Raw genomic sequence first — 13,162 nt, 5'->3', positions numbered from 1 at the left:
CTACAATTACTTCAATGTCACCTAAGTGTTCACTATGAGACCGGGATCTCAGCGCTACAGCTTGTCACGTCAGCCATGCAAACACAAAGCTTTCTGTTACTGATGAGAACACAGGCGTTGAAATGAAACTTGATTTGCATAATTGAAAAACAACGCTCACGTAGTGTTATTAGATCTAACTTAAATGCACTACAACTGAACTGAACTGAACTGAACTGAACTGAACTGAACTGAACTGAACTGAACTGAACTGAACTGAACTGAATTGAGTAGAACTTATAGCAAAGCTTATTTCAAACACCTAGTCAATGTATAATATCATACATTTATGTATTTCATTTGTTATATATATGTGTAGACTGCTTTGGTGGCCATTCAACATCTTATAGTAATTATTATTTACAAATTGCTCGTTAACTTACATTGTGTAAATACTTTTGAAAAATTACACAAACACAATTTATTATTCAGTCTTCTTAGTAAATTACCGATTCAATACCTATTCATGCTATATTTCTAATCAACTGTAAAACAACTGAAAAAATCAACTTACTGAAAACTTTTCCCATATAGTTAGTTGGTCGTTTTGCTTTTGCTACTTTTTTCCATTATTACAGAAAAGCAAACAAATAGTAGTCGTATAAAAATTTGCATTCGAATCTCACAACTGTTGCGATAACGACGATACAATAAAAAAATAAGCAAGTTAGCAAATCATACTGTATTAGGAAATTTTTCCTATATGATAAATTTGTAGCAATTATTCTATTCTTACAATTCCGTCTGGAGAATTCATCTATATTTCAAAATCATCATAATATATCATTGAATATGGTAAAATAATAATGAATCATGCTTATAGGTAGTAGTAGTAAGTAGTAGGTAGGTGATTTCAATTTGCACTTCATATATATATTTATTTCTAGATTTTTCAAGTCTGTTCAAACTTGTAGTCGAATGATGATTGCTAAAAAGTCATCGTGATGAAAAATCAAATATTCTTTGGAATAAAATTATTCACAGGCATACATTGCATTCTTATGTGCACGTTCTTTGGATGGCATGTTGAAGGTTGAAAATAAATGTTACGTCAATTGTTGAATGCATTACTTTTCCGTTTGGTGCTTTCGGCGTTTTCAACGGCATCACGTGTATACTTACTTGAATGTCCAATTTTGACTATCTAGTGTTTGCTTAAATTTCGAAGATTGGCAGAATTCAGTCGAACATTTTTTTCATTTCGACAATGGAAAAGTGCTTTATCAAAATAGGCCACTTATTGGAATGGAACAGCGTCAAATGAAGAATAGTTTCAAAATTTGAATTTCCTAATAAATGTTGACCGTATTCTTTATGAGCAGTGTCAAAATCCATACATACCTTATCATGGCTTGTTTTTTTTGTAGTTATCAGTGATGAGTTGTCGGTTGGTTCGTTTTTATTATATTATATATGCATATATAAAGCACGCCGAGTTAAATCATAAACGAATGCGTAATAGCGCTTTAACGAACACTGTTATCAGTATTGTATGAATGCATCATTGTTACAAAATAAAATAATACAACAATTACACGGACTATCTTTACAGGTGCTTGTCAGGATAAATAATGCTGATTTTAATGATTTTCCTCAGCGTTTGCACGATGAATGATCTGTTCCAAGAACAGAATGACGTGTAGATGAATAAAAAAAGTACATTTTGACACACCCACACACACAGACATGCTTGATAACAATACACTTTTACTTTGGTTTCGGTTTAAAGCTTCAACAATATTTAATTCGAATAAATAAATTGTCGATTTCAAATGAATCATTTCAAAATCGACTACTGTTCGACGAAACAATTATGCACTGGATTTAGGGACGGATGGATGGATTTGCCAAATGGCGTCGTTGATCAAAAAATAAAACAAAGTACTTTTCTATACCAATGAAGCAAGCATTGATCAACTACATAAATGATCGTCAAAAAGAAAAAGAAAAGACAAAAAAAGACTTTCAAACACGACAGATGGGTAAAAGAGAAAAAGTGAAACTGATTATTATTATTATTATTATTATTATTACTATTAAAATACAAAGATGCTTTCACAGTTGTTCACGTGAAAAGGGTGCACTATTGTGAAACCACAAATTAGTGATCCATTTTTGCACAGAGCAACAATAATTATTATAACCTTTGGCAACTGAAATTCCCCGTATCAATGTTTTCTTCATCTCGTTAAAGCAATACAATGAGCAAGCAAGCAAGCAAACAAGCAAGCAAGCTGAACAAAAATCTCGCTCGAAGAGAAAAAAAATGGATTTTACTACTCACTATCAACAGCTGATTATATTATTGTCAGCGACTGCTTTGCCGGTGAAAGCGAAAGAAGGCGGCAGTTCAGGCAACGGAGATGGCGCTTCAGACGGCACTGCGGCTGGTGGCAATGTTGACGCTTGGGTGTGACTGCGGCGATTCCACGGCCAGTGGATACTGGGCAGTTTGGTCGAAAGCCGGCAAACAATTGAACACATTGGCAAAAAGAGAAAAGTGGCGTATCCCCAACTGATCGACGCCAACAACAACATGAACACGCCCACCTGATAATACGCGTATACGGAAGAAAATGTCATGCACAAGCCACCGACAGCGGTGGTCAGCATCGACATGAACACGGGACTTCCAACTTTGCAAAAAATCTCTTCCACTGGTTTCCGGCTTCCGGTTCGCCGGACCAACAAATACGTGGCAGCATAGTGAAGCGTGTAATCAAACGAAAGCCCGGTAGCTAGTGTCAAAGTTGTCGACTCTATCACATTCAATTGCCATTCCAAAAGCACCAAACAAACACTAAGCGTCAGTATAACGGCAACAATTGTCATCATTGCCATAGTGATCACCAACACGTTGCGAGTTGTCAGCAACAATACCACAACTGTGATAGCAATGGCAATTGGTAGTGACACCCTAATGCATATTTAAAAAAATTAAATACATATATGTACATATATATTTTTTGTATATCTTAAAGAATATATATTAGTGGTGGAAGAGCTGAACAATCACAATTTCACCAACCAAACCACCAGTAGACACAGACAGATGGGCATGTTAAGAACCAATAACAAAACCATTTCAAAATAAATATTAAAAATTAAAATAAGCTAATTAATGAAAAAAGTTTAAATAAAAATATTTTTGATATTATATTATAAATAATAATGTAATAAACTTGGTATATGACATACTTGGAGATAGTGGTGAGGGCTAACTGTAGATCGAAGATTTTCAAGTTCTCACTGACAAACCAAGCACCTTTCAATTCTTCGGGAGCAGTTTCGAGTTCTTTCTCCATCCAAGAACCAATCTCATCATAAAATTGTCGCATTTCATTGAACGCGTACGAAAAATTGTACGTAGAAATGTAAGTAACAATAACCACGGCCAGTCGATTAGTGCGACGGTCGAACAGTGGACCCATAAGCAAACCTGAATCGGGTTGCTCCAAAAATGGTCTATATTCGATCATTGTTTTCCTGAGGCATCTTTCGAATTGACTAGCGTTGAAACTGTCCACATAATCTCCACAGCACCTATCGCTACCGCAGTTTTCCTCTTGGAGTGAAGAAATGAAGCTGGGCAAAAAGCAAGATGCGGTAGACGACAGTCTCAAGGCATTCGTAAACGGTTGCGCGGCAATGCGAGAACAGAACTGCATCATCCATTTGACGGACACATTATTTCCCAACGTGAATGGTAAAATTTCCAACTGCCCATAGTCGGTCGGTTCGAACTGCTTCGGTGAACTTTCTTCACGCAAGCCCCAGACAACGGACATAATCATCGGCAGATCGGCTGCTTTTTCGGTAAATGCAAAACGCTTTTTCTGCTCAAATGGCCAACGTTCGGTGGGATGTGACATTTTGAAAAATTGAAAATGATCAATATGCGGAAGCTGCAAGCTCGGGCCGACGAAAAAAGCAAGCGCAGCCGCCAGACCAACGCCACCGACGATCAACATGAGCATCGTGTCGAATTCGGATATGAACTTCACGAGCAACCTGCTCGGCGACGCGAGCTTGTTACCGTGTTCACGCATTGTATTCACGGTAAACAGTCGACTGGCTATATTCAGCTTGCAACCAGAATCTCGTTTGCAGTTGTACCTTCTGAGCAAAACTATCACTGCTGGAAGCCACAAAATTGTGAACATATAATTGCAGAGAATCGCTATGCCGGCAAACAGGCCGAAGCAACGAAGGACCACAATTGGACTAAGCAAATTTGAAAAAAACGCCGCAGCAGTGGTAGCACTTGTCACAAACATTGCAGTAGAAGCATGCGAGAGCGTGTTTCTTATCACATCTTCAGAACTATTTTCACCGTCTTCTTTTTCAGCCTACAAATCAACAAACAAATTCATTTGAGCAAACAATTACATTTGTCACGGCTAGTCATTATTATTATTATTATTATTATTAGCATACCATTTTCCAAGCTTGATGCAGTATGAACGCGTCGTCGGCTCCGATGCCGATCACCATGATCAAAGTGAGCAGATTGATAAAAGGAAAAAAACGAACGTTAAAAACAATTGTATATAAAAAGTTTGCAACACCGAGTGACATGATAATACACAAAAAGCAGGCTGCAGTGTACATGACAGATCTGGTAAAGCAGAAAATTATGAGCAAGATGATAATAACGGCGAGTACGTTGTAAATGAGATCACGGAACAGAGACATTTTAAACATGGCCTCTTCGATTCCCAGCCGTATGGCCACCATTGTAGCCTCGTTGCTTAGAGATTCAACTTCGAATAAAATGCTATTGTACAAGCCAATAGGATCGTCGTGAAATTGCAAAGCCCGTCGTGACACTGACAATATCATGAGCGTCTCGAACGACTGATTCGCATTAAATACCACTGATTCGTCGATCAAATTCGACAGACTGTCATTTTTCATTTTCAAAGTTGCTGTTCCATTCGACTGTGCACTTGGAAACAAATCCTTTGGTACAAGCACATTGTAGAGCATGTGCAATTCGAAACGCTTGCAATTCTCCGGAATGGATTCGCACGTTTTCTCGGAACCTCTTGCAGAAGATTTTAAACAGCGCGCAATAACACGTCTGTATGGAATACATTTTTCAATCAGTTCTACCAAAACAGGCTGATCAGCAGGCTCTAGATCGGCACAATTTTCCTTGTATACGAGCTGTGCTGCGATACTGGCCAAATGCCAAGGTTGGCACAGCGGACCACCACTGCTGCGCTCTCCGGCAGAGCTTAAATGCAAGCCGTGCCTCAGCGGAGTATCGTACAATCGATGCTCAAATTTGCACAAAGTAGACAATGACTTGTAAGAAAATGGATTCTCCACGTGGAAAACAACCATACTATTCATAGAGGCTAAAAAAATGCACCACTGCTGATAAATGCAAATAATTACGAATGTACAAATCCTCTATCATTTTGGTGGCGTTTTTTAATGCTAAACTGTTAAACACTTATGGGTAACTATAACTATTTTAAATGACGAAACAACTTTTGGCTATTTTATAATCAAATGATATATGATGTATGGATTAGATGAAATAAATGCTGAAAACCAAAAAAACCAACTAAACTTACAAGGTGAATAACTGCAAAACATAGTGATGTTCATGTCACCATTTTGATTAAATTTATCCTGCTTTGGTCGTTTTCTTCTTTGCACAACAACTGAATCACTGGAGCTGTGTCTTTTCTTCAGTGTTATCCGTCTGTTAAATTGGCATAAAAATTAAATCAAATCAACCGTGGAATAAATACTTTTACTCTTTCACGTCTAAGCTATCTGGAAAACGTGAAAAAATTCCCGCATTTTCAACTTCCTGCCTCAATTTTTCCCAAGTGTCCAATCGCCTGCTAATCGGAGTTCCGCGGGTAGCAAATCCCTAAAATTCAGTAAAAAATTTCCAACACACCAATGAATGCAACTGTAAAACTTTCGGCTGAATGCAGAAGACAATAAACGAAACACTTACTATGGTAGGATCGGAAAAGTCGGGCAGTGGTGCCATGACAAGCGGTAAAACGGCAAGTACGCAGCTGATCATGCATGTTATCAACACGAACAATACAGGATGGCGGTGAATCAGTCTCGAATAGCTGAAACACGGGCACTTGTTGACATCTGCAAATGCATCCCACGTTGTATGAAAACCCGTTAACATGATCAAGCAACTATGCAGTGTGCTATACATGACAGCAGATAACTTTAATTTAACAGATAACTTTGAAAAAACAATGAACTAACACTAATGATACTGAAACTATTAAACTGAGCTTGCTCTTCAGTTTAAAAGTCAAATATAATAACCCACTTTAAAGGACACTTTAAAATTTATGCTTAAACAAAACCTAATCTAATCAAATCTGCTGACAACTTTACAATTAATTCTCAGCTTTACAGAACAGATAAATAAACTGTATTCGATACAAACTGACAGGTAGTATAAACAAATGATGAAAGTTCTCTAGATAACTTTAAATGATATCAGTTTTTGAACGACATTAGTGTCATCTTTCAACATACTAAACAATTATTAATTAACAATACAACATGCATGAATATCCCACACAAATAAATGTGCAAAACATTAAATGCAATAAATGAATACTATTTTTTTCGTTCCATCATAAAGTATCTGAAGAAACACCAGTGAAGTAAGTAACAGAATATTTCAATCAGTAGTAGGCGTGCTTTGTTCTTGTGATGCCTTTGTGTGTTAACATTTGGGAAAAGATGATGCTATTTTTGTGCTGTTTTATTTGAAAATCACAACATCACAATAACGTCACCTCGAAATGCCGTACATGCAAAATTTGAACAGTAGTAATTAACCAAGTAGCGCAATATTCATCAATTTGTTGCTTCACATTTACAACAGACGATGGAAAGAAATCAATAAAAATTTCACTTTATTATATAGAAAGTATCATTTATTGATTTTCACTTCCAATAAAGCATACCATGTTTAAATTTATTTTCCCCTCCGATGACTGTGCGTGCGTCATCAGCGAAAAAATCAGACAAATAATAATTTCAGTGAATCAAGGAAAAAAAAGTAATAGCATTAAAAGCAAATACGTTTGTTTGATACGCATTCTCAATTCATCGTCCCGATATTATAGTATATAAATTATTAAAAATAACTTATTGACTAATTAGAGGTGAAAAATTGTTGCAGAATAACTTTTCGTTGAATCATCTGAACATGCGCAACAGCAAAAGGCATGCAAATATAACCAGTGCTATGATTCCAATGATAAATGTGAAAGAAAAGAAAGCAAAAATGCATGCTTTATTTTGCGTAAGCATATAACGGAGGCGTTTTTCTAAACAAACGAGACGATCGGCGTTCGTGTTTAAAGTGTCAAACATTTTTACAGGATTGTATCATAACAGACATGTAAATAATAGCATTTCAAAGCAAACACGTGAAAACAAAAAGCATCACAGTTTGATAAATGAAAATAAATTTAAAATTCAAATATGCCCTTCAAAGTAACAATTTGTGATAGTTTTATCCTTGTTCGTTCAACAGTTGATGAGCAATTTTTTTCATCACCATTCCAATTAAGAAAAAGAATACCGTGATTTGAGAGCAACAATAATACACTGAACCCCGTTCAACATTGCTATTCAATCTTCGTTAAATACTTCGATTATAAATTATTCAAATTTTCAACTCAAAAATCTGATTTGCATATCATTTTAATCAACAATGTAAACTAGGTTCAAAAGTATAAAATTGACTTCGAGTTCAATAAATAATTCAAAAACAACAACAACAACAACAATATAAACTTCTATTACTATTACTATTATTATTCTCGGATTAACTGCTCAAGCTTTTAAAACTCCTGCAATTTTTTTTAAAAACAGCACCACTAACTGAAATCATTCCCCCAACTGAATTGCATCACAACGTAGATTCACTCCATTAGAAATAAAAAAGAACACCTACTGAGCAACGATGGTAAGTCGAAATTTGCATGATTCAGCATGGACAAAGCGCATGGTGGACACAACTGACCAAACCGTACAACGTTCTTTTACAGCGTGGAAAACAGTGATAAAAATTATAATATAATAATAATAAGAAGAAGAAGAAAGACAGAGAAAACAAAATATTGCACAAATTTAGAAAGCACAATCCTTTTTTAGTATTAAACAGTCATATCAAAAGTGACATGAAATGCCTTTTAAAAACATGCACGCTTGTCTGAGCTTTATAAGAAAGAAATGACAAACAGCTGTATGACGTTGAAGCTTGACGGCTTGCTAGCTGTCAATATAGGTTCTAATCTACGCGCATATTGATGAAAAGGCGTCATTTTATAACAAAATCGACTGTCTGATTTTTAAGAAAAACATCTGACTATACGTCACTGTGAACAGACGACGTTTAATGCTAAGACAAATATTAATAATAAACTGCTAAAGTGCTAAAGCTATCATAATTAAATTGACGTTTCCTACATATAACTAACTTCCATCATTATTGAAATTAAAACAAGAAAAAAAATCAAACAAGATATTGCAACAAAGAAGAATTACCACTCCAAATATTTGCATTAGGCTCGCTGTGCCCATATAGTTAATCAAGTATGATGTTTATGTTATTTTCTGTTTAATTAAATTCTGTTATACATGCTATACTAATGTTACTATCGATAAGAATGATAAGTAGTAGAAGAAGTGTTTAGTAAATGAAGAAAAAGCAAATGATTCCAATGATCGGATAAATTTCATTTATGATTAGCATAGATAAACAATAGAACGGCGAATAATTGCACAATTATTAATAACTGATAGTACTGATGATAGCCAAGGCGCGTGCGTCAACGCTTCAAACAAGCTAGCAGCTAAGCACAGAAACGTGTTTCCCACCTTTCTGCATTTGACGTCATTCACAGGCATGCATGCATGCATGATTGGCCGATTACAACTTTAACACGACGGCTTACCATTGCGGAAAACAAAACCTCCACACATGATACAGCAGTGAAGAAGCAGAAAAACAGTAGTCCTTTCAGCTGATACAGTAGTTGCACAGCTAACTCTTCCCCCACTGATCGATCGTTCTCTGTTTTGAAAGCAAAAAAAAGCAGCGCAATTAATAAATATGTAAAAGCTGAAAGTTGCACTTCTAGCACACCAGAAATTGATTGCTGAAATGTAATGCAGAAAAACAATAGGCAAAAAAACGTGTCGCTTGAAAAATATTTGCCTTCATCATTTGCAAACAGCCAATGACAGAGACAGAGGTTTTCTCCTGCTAAACTCTAGGTCGACACTCGTGCTCGTGGACCTGCTTTATCTTTTTGTAGCTAGGTCGACCTTGTTAGCTCTCTCTCTCGGCGTTAGCTGATTTATCCAACCAATTGCCGCCACCGTCTCGGCGCTCCTCCTCCTTCTATTCTCTTTTCTCTCCAATTGATCATTGGAATTTATTTTTAAAAAATTCAATAAAAATATTTAAACGTGGTACATCGTGGTCATCAATATATATATATATATATATATATATATATACAACAACATTCAAACAAAGTTTACTAACTTATCGACTGAGTTAAAAAAAAATTACAATAAATTTTCTGCGGCTTCTTTTTCAAGCAAAGCGCATCTACAGTGCCAGATACTTATTGAATGAAACAATAGCCAATCGTGTTTGTCGAATGACCTCCATTTTCTGAATATCTGCCAAAAGTACCGCTAATAATAGGGGAAAATGCCTGATAAAAATTATTCATCGCTGATATTATTTTTCACTTTTACTTCTTGCATTTCCTACTCTCTCCTTGCTCTTTCTTCCTCATCATCGCTATCAACGTACGTATTTTCCTTGTTTTACTACTGCTAGTCAGTTATCCAATTTGCAATCTTCTTGTCCATGCAAACGCGTAGCTTCTCTTCTTCCTCAACTCAACAATTAATTCATCAATCAATAAAAGCATCAAAATTTCCCCTTCTTCCATCTTGCTGGAGAAAAATTCCCCCAAATGCATTTCGGACGAATTTATTACAATCAAATATTATATTTAATTAATTTCTCAAGCCAGAAACGAACAAATCAAATAAATCCCTTCCAAATAGACGAGATCTCATAGCAGCAACAATGCTTTCCGGCAGCATACGCAATGGGAAAAAAGAAACACCTCTGAGAAAACATGCAACATTTGCTTTTTTCAGCTTCGTCATGCAAACTTCTTCAAACAGGCTGCTGCTATTTTATTTATTCATTTCAAATGTGATTTTTTCGTAAACAAAACTTGAAAAATAGCTTTCAGCTTGCAAAAGTTGCATTGCACTTTTTTCCCAACGCACCAACTTCAAATTCAAATGTCACTTCCGGTTATACATTAATCAAACGTTCTCTTCTGATTTGTTGAACCACAAACATTTTGCCACAAATTTCATTAATTACATAGTCATCAGAAAGGCATTTGAAAAATGTGAATCAAAAAATTACATCTGCTCAACTACAGTCTACTACTTGTAATTGCCAGAATAAATTCACAGCATAAAAGTGAATACTATCATCATCCATCCATGATGTATTTATTTTCAATGGTCCAAGAAGAAGATGCATTTCAACAGTGAAAGTACATAACAAAAACTAACTAACACATTCACATGAAAACTTAAATTTCAAAACTTGATAGTTTCTTATTTTTCAACTTAATAAAAAAAGTAGCATTAAGTTGTGCTATAGCATTTCAAAATCTAATGATAGATAGATACACCGAACTCGTTCTCGCAAAATTTAGTGGAATATCATTACATTTGTATCCATCATTGCCCCTTGTCGGTTAATTTTCATACATTCAATAATAAATAGCTTTGAAATTTTAGCACATACTAATACAACTGAAAACAGGTATGCTCAAAATGCATTTAAATAGTTCAATATACAACATTAAACTACAACTGGCAGGGTTGGTTGATTCATTGCTAATTCTAGGCAATAGCTTGAAATGGGCATTCGACGTAAAATGGGTTTCTGTGTTATTCAACGATAAAAATATTTTTTATCTCAAACTTATACACAAAGTAAAACTCAACAACACAATAATAATATGCTAAATTTAGGTAAGGCATTGCGAAGCTTTTTCCAGTAGTACTGAAACAACTTACACTGTACCACTCAAACTTCTTCAAAAACATTACAATAGCAACCACTTACGTGCAAAGGATGCTTTGAAAAATAGCTTCAAATAAAGTCCAGTGTTGCCACCAGTGAAATTTCTCGGTCGATTTTGTGGTCTTCAACAGACACAGATTTTCGTTGACAAACAAGGGTTTCATTGAACTAAAAAATGCAAACAAAGAAATACAATCAACGGCGGTTTAATTTTTAACACTGCAATACATTAAGCCAGGAAATGACGTTTCAAACTCCAACGCTTAGCTGCAAACTGGCTAACAGCAGTAAATTCATTCATAAACAAAGAACTAGAATCAAACTCTCCATATTATATAACACAGAGGCTCAATCATTTTACCTGACTGAACAAGCTAATTTTGCTATGAGAGAAAATAAATCAATAACAACAATTCCTATCATTCGCTGATGTTTGCCTACACTTTCACACGATAGCTAATACCGGCTCAAAGGATATTATTTAATAAGGTAGAAACAATCATTTTACAAAAATTGATTTTCATACTAAACATTAAGCTTCGAACATACTGAACAACACTAAATTTCAATGTACAAGGGTAACAAAATTTCAATTATTATTACAAATTAATAAGAATTCATTTTCAACTTTTACACTAGAATATGTTCGATTGGATACCGAGAGTTCACCTGCAAAACAATCTAAAACTCAAAACAGCAATAAGCAACAAGCCATTTTAGCAAACATGTGGTTGTTTTTAGCATATGAATGGAAAAAAAATTTACAACTGAAAAATTTGAAAATTACCTGGTTATAAGTTTCTGGACGACAAAGTAAGTGTTGGGCTCATGAACATCCGTCGTGCATAAGCAGAAAGCAAGCTGAACTCTTCGTGAATGAAGCAACTCATAAGATTTCCACCAATGGTACAACATGGCAGCAGAATGACACTTCATTCACGACCTTTGCAAATGGAATATTTATTCTCTTCTTCTCGCTTTCCAGTTTCCGTTTTCTTTGCTGTCAAACAAAAAAATCAAGTTCATGCGAGAATTTGTCCAGTAGCTTCAAGCCTGAAACAATTTGGCAACAAATTGCAGCCTTGGGCTTCAGCTTGAAACAATTTTCAGACAGTGATTGTTAATTCACGACGAAAAACCAAAAAATACAATTCATTTGAATTGTACGCCCATACCATGCATAGTGATAGTTAAATCCAGTTCTGCCTACAAGCAAACATGCGTTTAAAAAAAAGAAGATAAATAATGAAACATGAATCAACATTTAGCAATTTCAAAGCTGTAACAATGTCTTATAATTCAAATATGTGCTCTTGAAGAAAAATTAGCTGTTCCACTCTTTTAAGATGTATCCATCCTCAGATTTGCAATTCTACTACTTTTCGTTATACTACTTTTATCGTCAATTTTGTTTGAAAATTTGAAAAAGCACGATAGTGAACTAAAATGTTATGCAATAATTACAACAACAATCAAGAAGTCATGCAATGTGCACTTTTTCTGCTAAATTTATTTCATAAAAAGATAATTATTTAGCAGCTATTACATCTCATGTCAGGATATGTAACAAAAATGGAATCAAATTTCAAATTTCGAAACGCTATCTGATCAAACTTTAAAGCAATTACAACTTGTAAAATTTCTCTTTTCTTTTTATGCATTAAAATACAAATGTAAAAGTGGAAGCAGAAAAATCGAAGCAATGTGCAAATCTTTCCAACGTAATATGGCATTTACGCACATCAACAATCTGATACTGCTTTCAAATTGCATATAATTAATGCAAATACTTATTAATCTTCATGTTTTCAATGTACTACACTACATGCGCTTTTTTCTGTAATCTTAACCATTTTAATTACGCGCTAAAATATCCAAAAAAACCTATCGTTTTTCAAAATATATTTTTCTTTTCGAGAAGCTTTTCAGAAATACAGCGTATCAATCACATCATGCTGTTAAAAAAAGAAATAA

At 34.9% G+C, this 13,162-nt stretch overlaps 3 protein-coding genes across 3 annotated transcripts; 1 reads left to right on the top strand and 2 right to left on the bottom strand.

The window, feature by feature from the left end:
• Window positions 1-41: 41 nt before the first annotated feature.
• Tsp_07046a (hypothetical protein) lies at window positions 42-77 on the bottom strand (the record flags this gene model as incomplete). The annotated part of the gene is made up of 1 exon (XM_003380853.1): window positions 42-77. A coding segment is annotated over exon 1 (36 nt), but the record flags the coding sequence as incomplete, so codon positions are not given.
• A 2,248-nt stretch (window positions 78-2,325) lies between these two features.
• Tsp_07045 (conserved hypothetical protein) lies at window positions 2,326-6,238 on the bottom strand. The gene is made up of 6 exons (XM_003380852.1): window positions 6,020-6,238; window positions 5,811-5,929; window positions 5,625-5,755; window positions 4,477-5,402; window positions 3,290-4,388; window positions 2,326-2,924 (listed from the first exon to the last, which is right to left on the bottom strand). The coding sequence occupies exons 1-6, from the start codon at window positions 6,236-6,238 to the stop codon at window positions 2,326-2,328; spliced, it is 3,093 nt and encodes a 1,030-aa protein (XP_003380900.1).
• A 4,535-nt stretch (window positions 6,239-10,773) lies between these two features.
• On the top strand, window positions 10,774-11,265 carry Tsp_07044 (hypothetical protein). Its single transcript, XM_003380851.1, has 3 exons — window positions 10,774-10,851; window positions 10,900-11,043; window positions 11,137-11,265. Exons 1-3 carry the CDS (start codon window positions 10,774-10,776, stop codon window positions 11,263-11,265), a joined length of 351 nt encoding a protein of 116 aa, XP_003380899.1.
• Window positions 11,266-13,162: the final 1,897 nt, after the last annotated feature.

This window comes from Trichinella spiralis (genome assembly GCF_000181795.1).
Source record: "Trichinella spiralis strain ISS 195 chromosome Unknown Scfld2, whole genome shotgun sequence".
NCBI classification, from domain to species: domain Eukaryota; kingdom Metazoa; phylum Nematoda; class Enoplea; order Trichinellida; family Trichinellidae; genus Trichinella; species Trichinella spiralis.
Note: the sequence above shows the minus strand (reverse complement) of the source record. Positions and strands in the feature narration are given on the sequence as shown.

Excerpts from the sequence above, each read along its gene's own strand:
- Tsp_07044 (XM_003380851.1), top strand. The coding sequence starts at position 10,774 with ATGATAGATAGATACACCGAACTCGTTCTCGCAAAATTTAGTGGAATA. Across the intron at positions 10,852-10,899 it reads TGTATCCATCATTGCCCCTT|CACATACTAATACAACTGAA; the intron begins GTCGGTTAATTT and ends TTGAAATTTTAG. Across the intron at positions 11,044-11,136 it reads GGGCATTCGACGTAAAATGG|GTAAGGCATTGCGAAGCTTT; the intron begins GTTTCTGTGTTA and ends TGCTAAATTTAG.
- Tsp_07045 (XM_003380852.1), bottom strand. The coding sequence starts at position 6,238 with ATGTATAGCACACTGCATAGTTGCTTGATCATGTTAACGGGTTTTCAT. Across the intron at positions 5,930-6,019 it reads ACTTTTCCGATCCTACCATA|GGATTTGCTACCCGCGGAAC; the intron begins GTAAGTGTTTCG and ends ACTGAATTTTAG. Across the intron at positions 5,756-5,810 it reads GATAGCTTAGACGTGAAAGA|ACGGATAACACTGAAGAAAA; the intron begins GTAAAAGTATTT and ends CCAATTTAACAG.